Source organism: Falco cherrug, chromosome 6, assembly GCF_023634085.1.
Source record: "Falco cherrug isolate bFalChe1 chromosome 6, bFalChe1.pri, whole genome shotgun sequence".
Classification (NCBI taxonomy): domain Eukaryota; kingdom Metazoa; phylum Chordata; class Aves; order Falconiformes; family Falconidae; genus Falco; species Falco cherrug.
The window spans coordinates 67,809,076-67,831,716 of record NC_073702.1 but is presented as its reverse complement, the minus strand read 5'-3'; the positions used below and the strand labels follow the sequence as shown (position 1 = coordinate 67,831,716).

General features: G+C 40.6%; 1 protein-coding gene across 1 annotated transcript in view; it reads right to left on the bottom strand.

The window, feature by feature from the left end:
* Window positions 1–7,338: 7,338 nt before the first annotated feature.
* The window catches only part of PREP (prolyl endopeptidase), a 113,523-nt gene continuing 98,220 nt past the window's right edge, over window positions 7,339–22,641 (bottom strand). Inside the window, exons 12-15 of the mRNA XM_055713766.1 lie at window positions 21,146–21,240; window positions 17,896–18,027; window positions 12,969–13,125; window positions 7,339–10,619 (exon numbers count right to left, since the gene is read on the bottom strand). Of these exons, the coding sequence (XP_055569741.1) occupies window positions 10,325–10,619; window positions 12,969–13,125; window positions 17,896–18,027; window positions 21,146–21,240 (679 nt within the window). The 3' untranslated portion in view covers window positions 7,339–10,324. The remainder of the gene's footprint in view (window positions 10,620–12,968; window positions 13,126–17,895; window positions 18,028–21,145; window positions 21,241–22,641) is intronic.

Genomic DNA, 22,641 nt, shown 5'->3' with positions numbered 1-22,641 from the left:
CTCAGAGCAGGTAAAGCAAATAAGATATTCCTGTAACATGTAGTACAGTGTAGAGAGAATGGGATGGATGAAGCAGCTGCTGTAAGATACGGGCTCAGGGTCAATAGGAAGATCTATGTCAGACAGGCGCTAGGTGTTTAAATCTGAAACTGCAATTCAGAAAACCCTATCAGTTCATTGCTCCCCTCCAGAAATGCCTCTCATGTGGGCCAGAAAGCTCCCTTGGTAGCTGGGGGTCTCCACTGCGCCCAGGCTCTGACCTGCGCTGCACTTCTCCGTTGCACTGAATGACAGCCTTTGGTTAGTCAGTGGCGGGGTCAGGCTGCAGCATGCCTTTTCCCCTGCTGGCTTCACGCTGATCAGCACAGCAGGACAGCTCAAACAAACGCACCGATGGTAGGTTTTCGGGAAGTCCTGGAGAGGCTGGGATTTCCCAATTCCCTTGCTTTGGCTGCCATGGCTGGTTCAAGGGGTCTCCTGGCTTGCTGCACCTCCCTTCAGTTATCTCGTGTCTGGCTGCCTGGTGTGCAGGTCTCAAGTTGGCAAGCTGAGGAGATCAGCTCCATGTTTTGGGTGTAAAGAGGAAGATGCACGGAAGCTGGCTTCTAGGCTAAACTGGCATTTTCAACAAAATTTCTGCTGGAAATAAGGATGACATGCTTTCCCAAAAGGCTTGCACAGCCTTTTAGGGTTTGAACATGAGTGATTACCTTCCCTAGACATCTGTTGTCATCCTGAATAGTGGATAAAACCCACAAATGAGATGAGTAGGCTAATAAACTTGAAAAAAATAATAGCTTTGAGTGCAGGAGATGTTTATGCTTAAAGGAAGAGGAAGCTCACCCTGTAATTTGACAGCATTCAGGCTCTCTGCCGAGGCAGGGAAGGTGGTCTTAGAGACCGTGCTCCAAATATATTTCCCAAGTTCCCAGGTAAGCCCATTTTTCTCCACAGCCAAGACCCACATCAAGCGTTGGTATTGCTCTGGCATGCATACAGACAGCACAGCTTTTCTGTGAGCCATCTGGATAACGACAGAGGTATTAAATACACATGCAGCACCAGCTGTCCTTCCAGCCTTGGCAAAGGGGGCCACAGCACCAACAGCCCTCCTCCAAGGAGTCCTCGGGCTCTGCATTGTGGAGGCAGGCATAAGCCTCCCAGCATTTCCACCGCGCACAGTGTTTTCACCTGTTCAGAGATTTGCTGGCATGGTGTCACTGGGTTTGCCTGCTGCAGGGGGGACATGCTTTGCGCTTGTACAGGGTTGTGTGCCCCCAGCCCTGCAAGACACTCTGAATTTTACCACAGCAGCCAGGCAAAAATTATTAATGCCAGACTTCTGCCTCGGGGCTGGCATTAGCTGGAAGAAGATCATATTTGGGAACAAAGGAGAAAAGGAAAATAAATAACTTCTTTCCAGAATGATTTATCACCAGCTGTTTGAGTCTGACCAGATGTCTGCAATGCTGGAAGCTATCTTGAGGAAGAGGGATTTATTTATTTAAAGAGGTACAAAACTTTTCACAGTGGGCCATATTGGCTAAAGACAGGCCCAAGTCAGGAGCTGCAAGGCACAACCTTTAGCTGCCTGGCTGAGCACTCGCCTAGGTGTGTGCATGCAGACTGAGCAAATCCTCGCCTCTTCCCCATTACTTAAAAGAAGCAGCTGCCTCTGGTCTGAGACAAGTGAAGGATTTCAGGACACAGGATTTAAAAAAAAAAAAAAAAAAAAAAGTGACCCCAACTCTGTAGATTCATATTCACCAGGAAACGGCAGGACCCTGGAATTTGCCTCAGCCCATATTGGTATTTTATATTTACATTATGGGATAAAACAGTGAAACAGTTTTGGATGCTGGCGCCAGAGCCCAGGACATCCCTACGGAGGGTACGCTGCTGTTGTGCACCGCCTGGGGCGTGGCTCCTGCATTTATGGCAGCTTGTGGTGCCCAGCCAGGGAGGGCTACAGGGGCACTGAAGCCCAAACTCCTCTGCCAGGGGAGGGTCCCAGCCATGAGGCTGCTGCTAGATTTGAGAAGGGACAGAGGGGAAAGCTGACCAGAGGGAGCTCTGTCCTGGCAGATTGCTAAACATGCCCTGACAATACCTGTTGAATCCCACCCCGAAAAACACTAAACCACAGCAAACTGCTAGTACCTGTCCCCAAGTGAGGTACTGAGTTACCTGAATTGTGTGAACCGAGCCCAGAGAGAGGCTGTACCAAAAGCCCCCAGACCACGTGGAGATGCCTCAGGCTAACTTTGGTGTGCAATTTAAGTGCCGGTGAAGTTAGGTGTATCAATACCTAATTTAGGAGCTAGGCTTTCCAAAAGAGATGTCAAAATTCAATGAAGTGTCTGCTAGACCTCTGCAAGAGTGGGAGAAAGTAAACCTAGACCTCAAAATGGGATTCAGAGTAGTCGTCAGGTTAAGCATTAAAGTCACAGGAGGTACAAACTGGGCATGCGAAGCACCTGGGGGTGTGAAGTCCTGCAGCACCCAGGACACCAACACCATCACCCACGGGGACGCCTGAACACCCTGTTCTCTCCCTGGGAGAGAGTCTGATGTCTGCTCCTGGAAAAGAGGGGCCTCTGTTTATCCAGTGAGTGGGAAATCTCAGGTGCTGGCTAGCCCGTTACTGTATCTGCACTGTGGGTAGCCTGTCTCCTGTGTGGACCCCTTGGGTGGGCACTGCACCTTCTCTCCAGCCCTGTCCCTGTCCCTACCTCCTTTTGCTCCTGTCTGGAGCCTATGGCTGGACCCTGCACCTGGTACCTTGCTTGCCATATCGGGGGCTGTAGATGGGCCCCATTACCAGCCCCCAAATCGGCCCACCATGGTCCAGCCCTGTGGGACTGTACCCGATGGCGAGGCCATGGTCTATGCTGGTGTATTCCTCGCTCCCAGATCCCTCAGCTAACAGCTGAGGCCACTGCTAGCTGCCACGCAGGGGAACTGGGCTGCCCAGAGACTTGGCCTTGGTGACCACATCACCTGGCACACGTTGCAGCTGACAGGTAGGGCAGGGAGCTGCTAAACCCTCAGGGGAGCCCAAGATGAAGCGGCATCTGGGCACTGGCCCCCATCTTGGAGGATTCCCCCATTGCAGGGGTTTAGATCCCTGCCAGCCATTTGGTGGTGGCTAAAAGGGAGGCTCAGCTAGAGCTGCCTTTCCAGCTGGCTAGAGAAGGCCAACTCTCCTGACCAAAATCTGCTCTCCATTTCAGCTCTGCTGCCCTCAGCAACCAGTGGAGGTGGCACTCTGGCCTGTGGGCAACCCCGTAAAGCCTATCTGCACCGAGGCCTGCAGAGCAGCGTGAAGTGGCTGAGTCGTTAAATGATTCAATCTATCACATCCTTCCTCAAGACACTGGTGCATCATCCTCGGCTCCCAAAATAACAGCCAAATACTTTCATATTTCAGTGACTACAGCTACGCCTGACAGCTGGCGTAGGACCTTGGGACGAACCTACAGCCAACACGTCTCAGAACCAGCCTCCAACAGCCGGGGGGAACAGCTCTTCCTTTGGCTCCACAGCCAGGAGCTCCGTAGGCCTGTGCATCCAAAGGCAAAGATACACAGTCCTTATCCTGCCATCAACTGAGGGACATGGCACGTCTATACTTGGGTGGTGACTGCTCCCCGTGTTTCTGACAGGTCCCACCACAGTGCGTGCCTTGCCCCCTAAAGCCACTTCTGATGGAATGAAGAGGCCACCACACCCCTCTGCAGTTACTGCTTGGATGGATATTCCCTCGCACCTAATTAGAACAGTAAAGCAGTGAACCGTGCATGTTGGTGTTAAATGCCAATGAACAGAAAGCATGTTTTCCAGAACACCTCTCCAGGTGATGTCCACCATCACGGTGGTTCTTTCTCTGACCCAGAGCTGCTGTCCCCAGCTGGCAGAACAGGCTGCCTGATTCTCACCAAAGGACACAAGCAACAAAAATCAAAAAGCTGTCCAAAACTGCTAAAGAAATGGTCTCAATAAGCTTTCTAATTCATTAGTTGGAAGCGATTTTCTAACTTTGATACCCCTCCCTCTCAATTGACTTCCTCTGGCAAGCGCACAGGCCCTGGAAGGCTCCACCATGCAGGAAGAACGGGCAGCAGGCCCACGGCAGCAAACTGTTTAATGACTGGGTTGTTGTGCGAGTGACTGTCATCTGTGAGAGGAGGATGTTTTCCAGTTTGTCCTTGGCAGCCAAAGCTTTGCGGGAGGATAACCACATTGCAAATAAGGGGGAATTTCAAGGACTTTGGCTTTTAGGCATTTTGAGTGATGGGTGCTCTTGCAAAGATGAGATTTGGATCTGCACTTCCTCAAAGTTCAAGGCGGTCCGAGCACCTCCCTCTAATCAGGAAAAGTAATCCCTTTAATTTCAAAATACAGCTAGAGTTTTCCCAAGCTCTGTGATTTCCAGGCAGTGATCATGAATGTTTATTTCATTTTTTTACTGTAATGCAGTTTTCCTAGTACCTGTGTCTACCTAGTGAAACACAAAATTAAAGGTAAACCATACAAGAGCTGAAGCTTGGGGTCCCTGTGAATGGACTGAGGTCTACAGCTTCATGCCATTCATGATGAAAACACATTTTTCATACTGAGAAGCTTTAAACTAAGTGAAACAGCAATTTCAGCAGCCGAATGTTAATTATTAACACTAAATATATGAAGTAGGAAGTATTTAACAGCTTGGCCCAGCTACTGAAATAGATACCTGCACATAACGCTTGTTCTACTACAAAGCTTGTTCTACTACAGCAGAGCTTCCTTTGAAATATAATACTACCAGAAAACATATTCTGTTGAGAAATGAGTTTCATTTGAAACAGCCAGAAGACACTAAGTATTGTTCATCTCCTCCTGTTACCACTCCAAAGGGTTCTGAATAGTGAAATGCCCAAGCCCTTGACTCAGTCTTTCCCAGGAAGGAAACAACAGTCCACATTACAGCACTTTGTCACTTGCTGTCAAAATGACATGCTGTTGTTGCACACCAGAAATGGCCTAAAAGCAGAAAGCAGCACAGAAAGCAGTTTTTCCACCAGCTAAGCATTCTCATCCAAACTTCTAAAAAATTGCCTTAACTGGTTTATAACTAATGAATAAATTCCTCTGTTACTCAGCATGCTCATGGTTGTTCAATGACTGCTAGGTGGCAAAGCAAACATTATTTTTTTCACTGTTGCTCTTGTCTTCTGACACTTTCAAAGTTCCACAGGAGAAGATACTTGATGGCATCACTGAAATGCAATATATCTCAATGCTCATCTGTTCTTCTACTGAGGAGATGTCAGAGGTTAAGTGCAACTCTTCACAGGGAAAGAAAAGCAGCATGAAAATGATGCTAAGAACTACATGGAATCACCACCTATGAGTTCAGGTGCCCCTGCTGAATTAAGCATTTCATGCAGCTCAACCTACAGCTGGTCTGTAGCTTCTTACATTCGTACTACATGTGTGCAATCTTACATTTGTACTACAACCTTGTTTCCTAAAAGCAGGAAATTCCACCCTACTCCATGTCTGGGGGAACGCTTATTTTGGAACTCACACAGTGAATGCTCATCCAGTCTCCTGAAGAACTGAAAGGGTCAAGTCAATATGAATACTAAAAAATTATGCCCTTTCTATTGCTTTTCTTCCGCTTATTTCCCCAGTATTTTGACAGTGATGCCAAGATGAAAATGATAGGTAATATTTTGGGCCTAATATTGCCCTGTTACAGGTTACAGACAAATATCGAATTTAATGCTTCAGTTAGCACTATCAGATACCTACTTAATATGCATGTTATTCAAAACAGTATGCCCACCCCCCACCTTTAAGGGGTTCAAGAATAATGCCTCCTTCCTTTTTGCACACAGAAAGCCTGATGTACAAACTGTAGTCTGAGCAGCATGTGGCAGGCTAGAAATGTCGCATTTGCAGAGACACCATCCATCCAGTGACTCCAGCTCTCATGCAGCATCTGCTGCGGAAGCTGGAAACATTTAGTGAAAGTCACCACAAACTGACTCTTGCCATTCAGACTTCTGACATTTACCTTGCCCTGCTATGTGTTAGGGCATGAGCACCAAGTTTGTTCCTTGCCTCTGTTACTCCTGCTAGCAAAGCAGAGTGACGTCTGCAGAACAGAGATTTTCACTGACATGTTGTTGCTCAACTTTGGTTTTAAATGTTGAATTTTCAGTTAATCTTCTTATGGAAAATTAGAAGAAATGGCCAAATCACAGTCCTCCTAGTCCAGAATTTCAGTTTATTTCTGCCGATGCCAGTAACTTCCACTGAGGGACTCGGTCACCTCTGCCATAAATAAACTGAAGACATGAGCTTATTCAGAAATTGCTATTCAGGAATAGTGTTATCTTGAGGACACACCTTGGTTATCCTCAGAGACATGAGAATTGGAAGGCTAGCCCACCTCCCCCTCCTGCAAGGGCAAGGGGAAAATAAAGCCAGAGGAATGCTTTTTCTTTTCCTGGCATACAATATAGTAAGGCAGAAGTAATTAAAAGAACATTTGGAGAAATGAAGTTGCCAAACCTGGCTGTTCAAACAGCATGGACTATTCGAACCCCAAGAGGTCTGCACAAAGAGGCAATTGCACAAAAGCTGTCCACTAAAGATTTTCAAAGTAGAAGAGCTTGGCAGAAAATTGGGTTGTTGCTCATTAGTTTGGCTCCCAAGTCCCTCCCTCAGCCTCGTCCCCTAAATCCTATTTGGCTTGGAAAACCCCTTTCACAGGAGAGGCTGTCAGGAAGAGTCTATAAGCAGATCCTGACTCTATAAGCAGGCAATCCTGAGGGGCTACCTCAGGCTAAAAATAAACAAATGACCTGACAACTTAGATATTTGAGAACTGTTGCTGCCATATCAAATCCAAAAGTACTGATGCTCATGTTTCCACCTTCCTACAGACAGATGGCAAAGTACAGTGAAGTCAAGAAAATCCTGGCCAAACAGGAGAAGTCCTAGGTGCCAGGAACAGGTGTCTCCCAACTCTGTCTTGAGCGTCCTTTACGCTTACATACCAGCTGCCCTCCCTTCACCCTTAGGTCTTGGTGGTTATATTGCTGGGGAGGGTGCAGCACCTTTGTGAAGTCATTATCTTTTTTTTTTTTTTTTTAGCTACCAAAATGTAAATTAACTCCAATGCAAAGGAATTCAAATATCTTTCTGCAGAGCATGAAGACTCTTCCGCTTTTAAAAATACTTCTCACCTTTTTCACATAAATACATTCTGATGCAAATGTGTTTTCATGGGAGCAAAGGCAACTACGGTATCTTTACATTATGTGTGAAGAGTATCAGAAGCAGCAATATGTAAAAAGTTCATTTATTTCCACTTAAAAACAGATTTTGTTTCATGCAACATAAGCCTCTTACAGGACTTTATGATAAAGATTTTTCTGGTTTTGATCTTGGCACAAAACATTGGTATCTATTTTTCTAAGAAACATGATTTTGAAAAAGCAGATAGTTGTGAGGAGGTTACCTTGCCCAGCTAGTGAATTTTGCTTCATGTACTGGAAATAAAAGGATACAGAGCCTCTTCATAAAATAGCTTTTCCACTGCAGAGAAAAGAAGTTAACCTTGAAACCAAACTAACAGAGATTTCATTACGTTTTATACAGCAGAAATGGTTTGGCTCCAGGTCTATTTAATCACCCTGGTCAGGGTTGGAAGGGACCTCTGGAGAGCATCTAGTCTGACCCTCTGCTAAAGTGGGTTTACCTTTACCTAGAGGATGTTGCACAGAATTGCATCCAGGTGGGTTCCGAATGCGTCCAGAGAAGGAGACTCCATAGCCTCTCTGGGCAGCCCATTACAATACAAAAGCGTTACTTGTGCAGAGTTAATTACAGATTCCAGTTGGAGCATGTCCCCTTCTGCACCGAAAGAAGCAATTCAGCTAGTAGGACTGCTTTGCAACATCACTTTTTTGGCACCTGAATCATAGACTTGGCATACCTGATTAAGATCAATTAAAAAGTCAACATTAAGACTCCGTTACATACAGAAAATGCTTTCCCAATAAAGATACCAGCATTCTACAAAGGATACCCTTTAACACTTCTTATTTTGTAAGCAGCGTCTCCAGCAAGCCAGCTCCCCCTTGAATACTGTTGATTGCCACTCAAAGAGAAATGTTTGTTTCCAAACTCCCCACATTACGGGTCACCTGCCTCAGTATTGAGCCATTCAGGTAACCCAGCTTCAGGAGGAAAAGGAATGATTTTTAACCTGTGCCAGAAGTTTTGTGTTTGAGCAGCTGGGGAAGGCGGCTAAGCATTTTTAGGAACAAAGACCTGGAGAGATGATTGAGGTGTCTGTGCCCAAGCCTTTGCAATTCAATGCACCAACACAGTGCAGCAATATTTCATGAACACCTGACGACCATTATTTTCCACACACCTTATCCTACAAAGCTCTCATCTCAGAGGTAAAGCTCTGCCCTCATGATGGGAACTGTAACATTCAAGAAAAGCCCAGATGCCGCAGCTGTGAGGTGTTGCAAGTGGAGGTGGCACGGTTTTATGTACTTTGTTTCTGCCATGCAGGGACCCTGTTGAAAATTCCCAAATGATCACAGAAGGCAGTTCATATTCCTCTAGGAAAATGGGGATGCTGAACCTGAACCCTGTTTTCATAGCCTGGAGGGAAAAAACCCCAACCCTCCCTCAACTCCCCATTTTGATTGTTTAATTCGATGCTGTGATTAGAATGCATCAGTCCATAAAGTACCTGGTAAAACTGTAATGCCCATGGACCACAAATAAATCCCAGATCACATACAGGTTTTAGGTGTGGTATTTCATAGGAAAGCAAAAACCTTCCCCCTCTCTTTTCTTTTTCAACTCCTAAAATCAAATTGCACACAGTAAGGGCCTGGGAGGGATGATCTTTCCTGGATTGCTGAGGGAATAAGCAGAAACCCCAGAGCATGAGAGAGACACAGGAGTGAATCTAGTACAAATTTATTTTTAATTTTGCTGCTGTTTACAGCAGCCTACTCTTCTTTTAAATACCACTCCCTCCTTTTCCTATGCTGAGACGCTACTTAGAAATGAAACTCTTGAGCCCAGAGTTAAAATACAGGCTTTAGGGTATAAGCATGAATATAATGACAAGCATGATTCTGGAAGAATCTATCAGCTTATCCAAATCTGAGAGCAGCAGGGTTTTCTGAAGGGGCAACAAAGATTAATAATAATTGATAAAATACTTCTTTGCTCTGCAAAATCAAACTGTAATTGCTGCAGTGCATCAGAGTTCAGACAGCTAGTAGGCAAATACTCACATCTACTTTGTAACCTAGATGGGAAAGATATGAAATGGCAGTTAAAATACTGTGCCTGTGTCAAGTCATTAGGGAGTCTGACTAGGAGCTCTTGTTCTGCAACCAGAACTAGGTTATACTTATGTTTAGACTTTGGCTTGTTAGAGAACATGCTGTCAAAGGCATCAGGAAAAACTGAACTTGAACAATCTAGACAAAGCTGTGGTTTTGGATTGGGTCTTTTTGTTGTTTTTCTTTTTTCCTTCTTTTTTTTAAGTCAATGTCTGGTCTACTCTTCAGAAATATTGAAGAGCTAACAGCAGGCAGGTTGTTGAAGAGTATCTTCATAGCTTGACTGAGATTACAGTGAGAATCTAAGAGTTCTTCCATTTTCTCTTTCATGTAGAAATAAATGACAGAAAACTGCTGACATTTTGAAGTCTCTTTGGAAAGAAAAAACAATTTAGCAACATCATTATTATAGACTGTAACACACCTATGAACAGTATGTAATACAAGCTTTTAAATAATATTTGACTTAATTACCCAGATTACTGTTTCTTCAGTATTTCATGGTTAGCACTGAACACCTGCAATTTACATTCTTAAATGAGTTCCTGTGTAAATAAAGTATGCTCAGAGTTCTTGTATGTGGACAGTACTTACATTTAATTACAGATGATCTGGATATGTTTATAGGTGCAAAATACATTAAAATTGTTTACAGGAAATAAGCTCAACTAGCACTAACTCTGGAATCTAAACGTTCACATCAGCACCAACAGTAGCTCAGCTATTTATTGGAACATGCTTTTTAAAATGCCCTTTGGAACGCATTAGAAAAGAAATTCAAAGAAATGCCAAAAAGAGGAAGCACAGAAGATCAAAACTCCATAGCAGGCTGGATCAATAAAATATTAAACTGCAGTTTTTAAATGTAAGTACTACACCAAGTAGTAGTCTGGTTGGTCTTAAATGGTGTCAAAGCCCTTGTTTTCTAAAGGAGACAACAATAAGCATTTTGCCTATTCAATCCAATCAAGATTTAGGCATCGTGCTATAAAAGCAAACATATCTGACACTTCTTCTATAACTTTAGCAGTTGGCTTTCCTGCTCCATGCCCAGCCTTGGTGTCAACATGGATGAGGAGTGGATTGGTTTGTTTACGGCTTCGGCCCACAACATACTGCAGAGTAGCGATAAACTTCAGTGAATGTAGAGGGACCACACGATCATCGTGGTCTGCTGTGAGAAGCAGCGTAGAGGGATACTGGATGCCATCTTCTTCTGGTAGTTTGACATTGTGAAGTGGAGAGTACCTGAGAAGAGCACACAAATGTTTACATATTTTTTCCTTAATGCCTGGCAAGAAGGTCCTCTCCTACTGAAATGGTCACAGTGGCATTTAATAGCACTCAGAATACTACAGTTCTCAGTTGCCTAAATCAGAATTGCACTACTGGCAACTGATTCGTGGTAGTGGCCACAGATCTCTGGCTCTCAAATATGAAGCGAGTAAATTCCTTTAATTTCAGAGAGGCATATGCATACATCTCACAGAAATGCCAAAAATAACAGGAATAGGCAACAGGGAAGCTGCAGCAAAAGCTATCAGGTCCATAGCAGGATCCATCCTGCTGGGAAACAGGGACATCCAGACTTTTTCCCAGCATACATATGTAGTCCAGGTCTGCAGGTGGATGGCTTCTTCCCGTGCAAATTTGGAAACAGTCTCTGATGGTAAGCCACAAGGGCTGCAGAGTTATTAAATTTGCTCCCTCCAATATTCAGGCTGCCTTTGAACACACACGTACTCCGAAGGAACACCATGCAGGAAACTGAAAGGAGAAGTGTAAGCTTTCCCACTTTCAATAGATGACCTTGATTCCTATTTTTTGAGCAATGAATAATCTAACTTTCAAAATTTGTTTTCTTTGCAGGAACATTTACATCTTAGCTACTGTAACATAACATAAAAGGTGTATCTACGTACCTCAACACAAAGTACTCTCTAGCATCAGAAATTAAACATAATAGTAAATCAGAAAGAATTCCATCTAAACATTTCATACTTTGTTTAGACAAAACTACACCTAGGAAGAATGTTACATTCTTTGAATCAAGAGTAGGACATTATTTTTTCCCCTATTTCCTGACAGGAAATACAGAAGGAAATTTTCCTTTATTTTTGAATGAATTTCCTGCTCAGAGGAGTACCCAGCAAGTTAAGTCCAAATTATTTTTAAGAACATGTGACAATATTTAAATGTCTAACCTCACAGATTCCTGGCTTCCTCATTTTAATCTAAGGAACAATGTAAGTGAATTTGCAGATGATTACATTTTTGGGAAGAAGTTAAATGATAGTCACTGCATGCCACTCTATTTGCCGTATGTATTTTTGGGATATCTGTAACGGCAGCATCTAAGCAACATTACATATATATCTTCCTATATCTGATAAGCAATTGCCAGCTGCTGAAAAAGAAGCAAAGAAATATTTTAGGTATTGCCATATAAGATGTTTCTAAAATTATGTGAGTAAATATGTGTGTAAATAGGTATGGAGTGACTCCTTCCTATGAATGCATTTCTCCTAATCATGGTATGAATTTAAAACTTTGCTTCTACTTTACCTCTTCAGAATATCTGAATTCACAGATGTGCAGGCGAGTTTCAGTGTCCAAAGTCATTAAGATTATTTGGATCATTTTTATAACAGTTAATCTTTTATCTGTTATCTACTGATAAAATATGAATTATGAAATTTAATTGTTTTGTGCACTATATTTACAATAACATGTTTGCCACTGAAGGACAGCTGGAGGTTCTGAAACAATCTAATTACAATGGGCCCAACTGATCATCTAGTACTGGGACCTGACACTGATGATAATTTTTTTTAAAAATAAATGCTTTAGATCAAGTTGGAGCTCAGTGTACTTGTAGCACAGGTACTTTTTAATATCTAAACACTCTATTAAATTTCAGACCAGCCAAATTAAGTGTGTCTGAAGCATTCTCCTGGAATGTCAATCTTCATTATTAAAGGAATACAAATGCAGTAACAGAAGACAAAGTTCCAGAAAAGTATTTTTAAATGATGGCACTTATTCAAACACACTCATTATTAGCTATATCCAGTGTGCAGAGCATTTCTGTTCATACACAGCTGTCTCTCTTGTCTCTCTCTCTCTTTTTTCAAAATAATCTTTCCAGACCTCTCAGAAAGGAGTTAATAAATAAATTAATATCCTGTTATGGTCTACTACCATTCAATTCCTACAAATAAATCCCATCCACGTTGTATAACATAATTCACAAAGGTGACTGCCTCTCCCTCATCATAAATACACAATTTATGTAGAGGTTCACTTCAGAACATTCTGTTGTGACAGCTTAAAGGAGTCATTATTCAGGAAGAAAACCTTATGAGTTATTAAAGCTGCTAGTAGAACAAGGTCTTTGAAAATACGACTATTTGTCTCAACAGGGCTTTGAAGATAGTCTTTCACACAAAACTGAGTTGTAAGGAAATGCTCAACTCCCCAAATCCAGTGTGGGAAAGGATGGCATAATTCTTAGACTAGATAATTGACCATAACAACCTGAAACTGTTGAGCAGACTACACATTTTAACAACCACAGAAGTATTTAAAGGCACTTACTTGCATAGCCATTCAAACTGCTCTTTACAGTCGGAGCAACCGTAGTCAGTGGTCCAAGCATGGCCAATGGTGTACTTGTGGAACTTGAGCATGTCCATCACTCCCACTTGGGCAATAGCACACCCAAATAGGTCGGGGCGCTGATTAGCACAGGCAGCTTTGACAGGAAAACAGCTCTATTAGTATTCATATCTTAAACAATTAAGCTCAGCAGTGAAAGGTCGAATGCTAGTTCACAAAAGACCAACTTCCAAAAAGCTGTCTTTTATAAACACAAAGTTTCTTTGGAAAAAAAAAAAAAAAAGAAAAAAAAATAACGTTAAACTGTTCAGTTAAACCAATGTGAGAAGAAACATAGATCACCATATAATACTTGGAGCCAAAAACCTTCAGTATAAAACACTGGATATAAACCCAGCTGCATTGGAAGAAGATTGCCAGTGAAAAGAAAGCCAAATAGACTTTTAAGTAAAACTGAAAGCAAATACACAAACGGAAAAATTGTAATTCCCAAAGATGGTATGTTCAAAAGAGCTTAAGAGCTATTTCCCTGTTCCTCACACACCAAACATGCTGTTCTTTGAAAACTGCCTTCCAAACTAGCAAACTGGGTTTCACGGAGAAATGCACTTATAAAATATGTGAGCTTTAGTACTACTGAATTGACATTTCTAAACCATTCACTGTCTAGACTTTTAGAATTAGTATCAACCAGGAAGAGAGCACTAAGGAGCAAAAGCACTCCATTTATTAATGAAAGTTCTCTTCCATAATTACTATGCAAATCCCTATGAAAAGAGTTTTGATAAAAGCAGATTACTACAAAATCAGAGGAATAACCTCATCTTCATAAAGCAAATTACTATTGTATTTTCTTCTTTTATGATTGCCATCTTCCTACCACTGGAAGGGATAATTTCTTTAAGAATAATGCTTGCCTCATATATTTTAAAAATAACTGCAGCAGGCCCATCTAGCTTAGTGTTCAGTTTCTAAGAGTGGCAACTGGCAGGTGCTCTGGGAAAAGGTGTTAAGCAAATACTAGGAGGTACTTCCTGTACATTATCAGCTTTTGAACTAGCTGTTTAGGTTTTCCCCGAGCTGGAGTTATCTCCAACCATCTTGTTAAAAAGAGCCATCAAAACACATATCCTCTGTAAGAACATCTACTTCCTTTCTTAATATGTATTCACCTAGTGTTCATCATATCCTGTAGCAAGAAGTTCTTCAATTACAATTTCTGTTGCTTGATTTAAAACTATTACCTGCTGATTTTACTAATTCCCCTGCTTTTTTTTTTTAATTTTAAGAAATATGAGCACGGAGATTTTTACATAACTATTACAATGGATCCTATAATACCTTTCTGAATTCAGAGCTAATCACTATGCATTCACACATAGGTAAACTCTTTCCCAAATTCTTGTATCTCCTTATTTTTGTCCACTGTGAAAATGGATCGTTTATTCCCATTCTCCGCCTCCTGCTAACCAGGACATTGCTATGACATAAACTTGCTTCCAGTTCAGCAAAAACTTTTTCGCATGGCCTTATGCAAGAGACTTTGTCAAAAGCTTTTGAAAATCCAAGAATAACTCCTTACCCAGACCACTGTTACAAGCACCGTACGCTGCCTGACTCCTTCAAATAGCTCTAATAGATTTTCAAGATCTAACTTCAGCCTGCAAAATTTTTCCTTGTATGTAAGCTATTATTTTGCCTACTAGAGAAATCAGATGTACTCATCTGCAATTTGTGGATCACCATGAACCATTCAAAAATTGGCATTACATTTGCCCCCTTCTGTTCCTCAGCTATTCAGGCTTAGTAGCCTGCAGTTTCATACTGGAGTCCACTTAGGATCTTGCATGTACACCATCTGGTCCTGGCAACACACTACTTTTTATTTGATCGATTTATTCCCAAAACCTTTTCTGCTGATGCTTCAGCTTGAGTCAGGTCCTCAGAGTATTCCCCATGAAGAGAGAACTCCCCACGCTCCTCAGGAGGGAACATCAATACAAATAGACCATTTATATTGTTCTGCTCTGCCATTACCTTTCTTCAGTGCTCCTTTTACACCTCACTAACCTCTAAGTCCCACAGACCCTCTGGCCAGCTTCCTGCTTCTGATGTACATAGAAAACTTGCATTGCTAATCTTTATACTGGAAGCAATTTGTCACCAGTATCCTGTGGTTGGTCAGTCCCCATCAAGAAATTATGCTCCACCCTCTTTTCTCCATTTGAATGCCATTTCTATATTCTGAAGGATGCGATTTTACTTCTAGTCATCTCTGATAGGTGACTACGCTAACCCTTCCTGGGTCCTTTCTAAGCCACTTTCATAAGGTATATGTAGTGCCTTCAATAGCTGCCATGTCAAAGCTCATTATCTTTTAACTAAAGCTTTCAATCAGAACCCTCCCCTTCGTGTTATTTGCTTTTATGAACATAAATTATATTCCGGTAGGAAAAAAAGCTAAACCAGCTATCATAACATTTAATTTTAGTACTCTATTGCAGAGTGTCTCTTGAAACACTGTGTGCTGCTCAGGGTTTTATGAAAAATTGCTGCTCCTAGTTCCCTAAATAGTTATTTCAGTAAGAAATGACTTATGGAGACACTTACCCATTCCCACTGCACCCCTTTAATTAGCCATAATACTTAATTATACGCATTAATAAACTAACCTGGAACAACAATTTATTCATTAATTTTACGCCTCTGCACATAGTTGAGCTTTAAAATTCAGTACAGAAGCAAGATTTCAAAACCTCAGAACTGTTGGGGTAAGCAAACACGAGAGGTCAAACACTGCGTTTCATGAAGGAGGTTTTCAGCTCACAGCTGTGCTGCTCTGCTCAGCTTGGGGATCACACTGCAGGACAAGGAAGTCTTGTGTTGCAGTTGAATGAGGCAAGAGCTCAGGGCTCTGCACTCCTCAGAGACACCTCCTGTTAGTCTGACTAAAAGGAAACAGTATTTTGCAAGTGTGACAATACTCTGTGTTGTCAGTTTTTTCTTCAATAAATGAGAAGTGAGAAAATCTGGCAGTGGGTCCTCCTTGCACCTAAAGTGTAAGTTATGCTCTCTAGTGTCGCATGAACAACTGTTGCAAAATTTAGTTCTGCTTTGATGCAAAGGCACTTACAAGAATTTCCTAAATTCACCTAATTCTACCCAGTCAAGAAAAATCCCTATCTGGCTCACCAAGAGTATGGAAATCCAGCTGGATTGTAATTCATCTGCAAGTGCAAAGGAAGCTTTCTAACAACAGATTTTCCAGAGCAGGGAGGTCTATATTCCCAAAACTTGCCTCCTACTGGAGTGATGTACAGTCTGCAGATGTCATTTTCTTTCCCTTACCTAAACAAAGAGCGCGGCTGACTTATTCATCCATAAACACAGGTTATTATGTTGGGTAGGATGAATCTCATCCTGACTGAAACTGAAGTCCATGTAACCATAAAATAGTATTTTCAGAAGCTATATAACATGTTGAAAGTTTAACTGCATTTCCAAATACGTATTTATGCTCACATAAAATTTACTTGTGCAATGCTTGCACTCCCAACAGTGTGCAAACCCTTTAATCCTTTACCATATTCATCCATTTCTATTGATGCTCTTATTTACAATGCACAAATAACTCCTGTCACCTGTAACAGAGAAGCATATAACCTTACATGTATTTGTTATTTCTCTTTAAAACTAAGAATGTATGAATAGCCAAGATCTGTATAACCTCAAATCCTTTTTCCTATGCTGGCTGCTAGTTCACTGGAAAATAAAATAAAACCAATAGAGCCAGTATTCAGCAGCAGACAAATAGGGAGGAGTATAAAAAGAAGAACAAGCAAAGAGTGGTGGGCCTAATAAATCTGCTCATTTTCTATAAATCAGTGATTTATGAACTTGAAATACTTATTTTTTCTTCTCACATGACTAGCTCAATTGGATCATACTGTCGCATGCCTTTCATGCTGTTTAAAAAAAATACAAACAAACCCCAGTATTATTCATTTCTGTTTGCTTCTCCTTTCAAAATTAAACAAAATCACTTTTTCTTCTACTGCTTTCAGATACATGGATTCAATCAGAAATAAATTTTGGAGCTTTTTAAATACTGCTTAGACTATGAGACAATTTTGTGACAAATTTTCCTGTTTAAGAGGAGGCTGTTAATTTCCTTGAATTTATGAACACACACAACAGTGAATCGTACATATGTGTGAACAAGATGCATTTGTAACAAAGGGCTACATTTACACAGTCTCTCAAAAGCTCATGACTTTTTCAAGTAGCTGTACTTGTATTTTATGTTTCTCACCGAAGACATTGATGATGTTATTTGTGGTCATGTTTTAACTAAATATTTAACTTAACAGTGAAAGTAGAGTCCCTGAAAATTACACGTCCCTGAACAGAGGCTTTAAACTCAGAACTGTCAAGTTTTCATTTGCTCTCCAAGAACAACAATGCATGACTACAGAAAGAGTGAACGAGAAAGTCTGATGAAGGACTGCACGACATGGGATTCTAGCTTACACTTTAGACCACATCAAGTTTCCTGATAATTTCTGTTTCTTCAGTAATTATTTTGTAATGGTTAGCCCTAAAGAAAAATAAAAAACCCAATATTTTTTTAAAGCATTCTTACTGTGTGTTTCTACTACAGGGTTAGCTCTACCACATAAGACAGTAATTGTAATTATGGCTTTTAACAGTCAGCTTTTGCTAGAGCCTGCAGAATCCCAATGTCCTATGCAAACAGCATACAAAATAGCATTGTGTATATTTTAACATCTGGTATATATTAATGCATTGACATGCTGGCAGCTTTTGAAAAGAGTCTCAGAAATTTTTGTCTGGTTAGTTTGATAAACTCAGAACCAAACCCAGGAAATATATGAGCAGTTCTTACCAACTAAGAGGCCCCCATTTGAGCCTCCATTAATAGTCAGCTTCTTTGGAGATGTGTAGCCTTCCTTGATGAGGTATTTGGCAGCACACTGAAAGTCATCAAAGCAGTTTTGTTTGTTGGCCAAGATACCACCTAGCACACAAATAAAAAAAAAAAAATCAATTGATGTCATAAAATCCATTTGATACCATCTCTTCAGAAAAACATGTCTGCAAAAATACCTGGGAACAATTCCAGTTTCATGAACATTTTAATAATTGATGCAGCCAGAAAGACAGCAAAAATGAAAGATTCTTTCAACACAGAGATGGTGTAAGATGGTTCTGTCAATAACTAATGCTTTCAGAAACTCTGAATAATACATACCTATACCGTGGAGTGAGTGCCAGGTAATGTTTCTAACCAGTAAAATTAAAGCTAAAAGCTTTGCATTGCAAAATACATACAAAATGACCACATACAATCCACTTGAGGTTTGATCTAATGGGACTTTATCAGCATTAAACTCAGTGACAGTTTCTTAAGGCAATAAAGCTTCAGCTTATAAAATAAGTACTTCTAATTTCCTGGACACAGAATATGTGGCTGGTAATTTACTTTTTTTTTCTATTATTCGTTTTCAAATCAGATGATATATACCTACAGACAACAAGGGACTTCAGAGTTGCATCATGGTTTGAAATTTTATTAATTAACTATCAGTATGGAAATGCTTAATATTCTGCCATCCTGCTGAACAAAATTCCAAATGTGATCAGATATATGAGGACTAAATCATGACTGAAAATGTAGGTTCAGATGACATCGTTGGTAAGACTTCCAGTTCTCAAAACAAAAAATTTGCAGGGTGGGATAGGGAAGGAAAAGAATAGTTTTCCCTACAATCTCTCAACTATTTGAGCAGAAGATTCTCAGCCTAGGGAATTTACAGCTGACCAAATCTCATAATCATCCCATTTTAGATGCTTGTTTGGCAAGAGACTAAAACTGGCTTCTCCTTGAAGGTTATTCTACCTTTAGACCTGGTATGCTCTTTCTCAGGCAATTAAATGCTAGTAAGAAATAGGAAGTAGGAAGAAAATCCTCATATTCCTGTAGCGAAGTCTGTGGCCCAGCCAGGTAAGGGGCTCAGTGCATGCGGAAGTGGAACTGCAGTTCCTTCTACTTTGTTTAAAAGCTGGGTGTTTATTGTAAGTGAATTGCCGTTTCCACTATTGTCCAGGAACCCCCAGGACAATTAATTCTACCCTAAAGTAAGTGAGATGAGCTATAACCTGGAGGTGTCTCTTTATCTTCATTGTCCATCCAGTGATCCTAGACACCCAGTTTACACTGGATGATTAATTTCTATGTTGCAATAGTTTGGTAAGATAATTCTGACATTTAGTCATACAGATCTTGTAGAACTGGGACCAGTACATTTTTTATTTTTTTATTTTTTAACAAATACACACCATTCTCATATTAACAAGACCATTGAAGAGAGACATACTGGGACAATGAAAAAGCTTTCAAATGTGGGGTAATAAAGGAGAAATAAATCTTACTCTTTGCTTAACATTCTGGTCTGAGGTAAGGTCAAAATCCTATCTATACCATGAAAACTAAGTAAACAGACTTCTGTAATTGCTTCTGGAATTAACAAAGAACAGATACATATATTATTATTATACTGCAACAAAAGACCTGGGTCAAAATTAAGCAGGAAATAGGTGGACCACAGAAGCATTATTATATTAAGACAAATTTTATTAAAAACTACTACAAACCAATAAGCAAATTAAACTTAACGTAAGTATACTTCATCTGTAGCAATAACAGCCTGTCTCTGCAAGCATATATTCTATTTATAAAACTATTATAAATTTAACTCAATTGTGAGGAAATGACCCAGACAAAAAGTTACTGCAGATTAAACAGTAAAACCAAAATGTAACGATCTGGGAATACCGTTTTGTTTGTAGTAAGTTATTATGGATTACTCCCATGGCAAACTGCTGCACCACAAACACCACTGTTTTGGTGCATTTGCCTTGCTGACACCATCTCCAGCAACTTATCCACCATATTCTTGGGATATGAATATGATGTCACCATTAAATAACGATGGGTATGTTACAGAGATAAGTAGGACTTTTTCCAGCTTTTTCCTCTGGTGAAGGGATGCAGAAAATTGTCAACAATAAGGCAAGTGGACAAAGACAATCAAAGGATTAAGACAAATATTGGATAGGAAAAACATTGAGAGAAACATATCAAAGGTATTAAGAAAAGGGGAAAAGAGACTGACAGGGTTTTGTAGTGAATGACTTGGTTTCCCTGCAGCACAAAACTCAGCTTAAAAAAACCGGTCAAATGCCAGCATACAAGAAGCTGGACCCCCTAAGAGAGTGTGGACCAGATGATGTTATGCCATCAACAAACAGCACTTGTGGAGCAGATTGTTTTCATATGAACTTCAATCACAGAATCACAGAACCATTTAGGCTGGAACAGACCTTTAAGATCATCAAGTCCAACCATTAACATAGTACTGTCAAGTCCACCACTAAACCATGTCCCTAAGCACCACATCTGCCTCCAGGGATGGTGACTCAACCACCTCCCTTGAACAGCCTGTTCCAATGCTTGACAACCCTTTTGGTGAAGAAATTTTTCCAATCGCATTCACTAAAAATAAAAAAGGGTTTATTCATAAATTGTGCAAAAACAATCTGGAAAAGTTACATTCTGAACACAAAAGTACACACCTTCTCTAAGGTTCTGCAAATGTTTTGAGGGTTTTTGTGTGACACCAAGAGTGTCTACATAGTGCTGTTGTCTTGGGGATCTAGAATTGTGGGGCCATGTGCACCTGTCAATACTGAAAAAGGTATGTAAAAGCAAGCAAGGTCTCCTGCAATACAGACAAACATTTTTTGGAAGATCAGTTCGAGATTAATAGCTGCATTTTCAAATCTGAAGTCTCGGGAACTTGACCTTGCTTTAAAAGCCCATAATAATTCTCTTGGAAAATACTGTGTTTGTGCAAAACTATTTTTATAGGTTGCAAAACGTGAAACAATCTAATGAAAACCATCAGAAAACACTGGACAATGTACAGATCCAATATATGAGTAAGAAAAAAATTACTTTTCTACAGAATAAGTAAAATGCAAAAGAAGAAGTGAGTAGGGAAGAGGGAGTGAAAATAAAATGTAATTTTCATTGCTAAACTTGCAGTTTTGTTCCTCTACTTGGACTGATTTACCTTTGTGCCAGGTCTCTCCATATTCACCACCGCCCCTTATGTTTGCCACTGCTAGAACACCTCCTAGGTGTCGCACAAAAATAAGTCTTGACACACTGAAAAAGCAAACAGAGGATTATTTTTCGTTTCCAGTTTTTGTATCCCTACCACTTTTACAAAAATACGTTTGAGGGAAAGATCTCTCCCAAAATCAATGATAAAATTGTGAATGAAGCCCCCCTTGACAGCCAACCTGAGTAGCCAGGCTTTTTTCAATGATTATCCATGGAAATGAAAACCTCTGCAGGCTTGGCAGAGGAAGGAACTAGTGCTGGTCCATTCTTCTTCCTCCTTTAGTTCTGCACTTCAGAGGAGAGTGGCCAGTGGTTCTGCCTAACAGAAGACCCCCCAAGATATGTCACCATTATTTTTTATTATATTCAAAGCCTTTGGTGTAGGGACTTCAAGCTATGCAGTACCACTGGACTCCCATAGCTTTCTGAACTGTTCCTCTTCCATTGGTCCTCCCCTTTTTCAGATAGGAAAGGAAGGCTTAGCCCAAATGAAGAAAGCAAAAAATTAAGACTTAAGATCAGTGCTTGATCGTTGTTTATGAACAGGTATTTTCAACTTCTGCTTAATGTACTTATTTTTGGACCTTTATAAAACTGTGTTTGCAAAGAAAACTTCTGCTTCTACCATTGTTTTTTGCCAGGCAGGGCCTGCAGTCAAGTTCTGGTCAATCCCCTTCTTATTTTTCCACCTGCATTGCCAAATAAAAAACAAATAGTAAAAACCAAAATTAATAGTTCTGCTTTCCCTAGTATCTCTAGAACCTGGGTGAAAGCTAAAGTACTGTAATTTTTTTTAAAATGCCAAACTGCAGAAGCATCAAAGCTATTGCTTATATTTTTAAAAGGAACAGAAGTAATTTGAATCATATTTAACAATTAAGAGAAACGGATCTCTGATCTGTTGATGCAGTAGCTTAACATAGTAGATGCTGCAGACGGCAAATCACATGTATGGCAGAGACCAGTAAAACATTAAAATTTAATCTCAACAAGACTTTTTTTTCCCCTCCCGCAGGTTTAAATTTCTTATTTACTTGAAATCTTTGCTCATGCAAGAAACCAATGCCTGCAGAACTTAATCCTATCCAACCACAAGAGCAAGGATTGGGCCTTTTCACCTTTAAGTCCCTCTACTGCTTATCAGAAATGTCTTGAAAGACAGTAGCCCTACAGTGTGTCTCACATGGACGTCGTATCAAAACAAGTAAATTCTTCATACCTCCCAAAGCAATTATCTATGTACTAGCACTTTTCTTGAGAGTATATACCAAGGATTAGGGAAACAAAAAGAAAAGCAGAAGGATAACTGATAAGAGATTCCTGTATTTTCATAATCCATCAAAGGAAAAACTTTCCACCTAGGCTGGTTATCTGTGGCCATCAGATGGTTCAGGAGGCATGAATTACCTCTGCCTCTGTAAAATCAATTCTGAAGTCCATCAC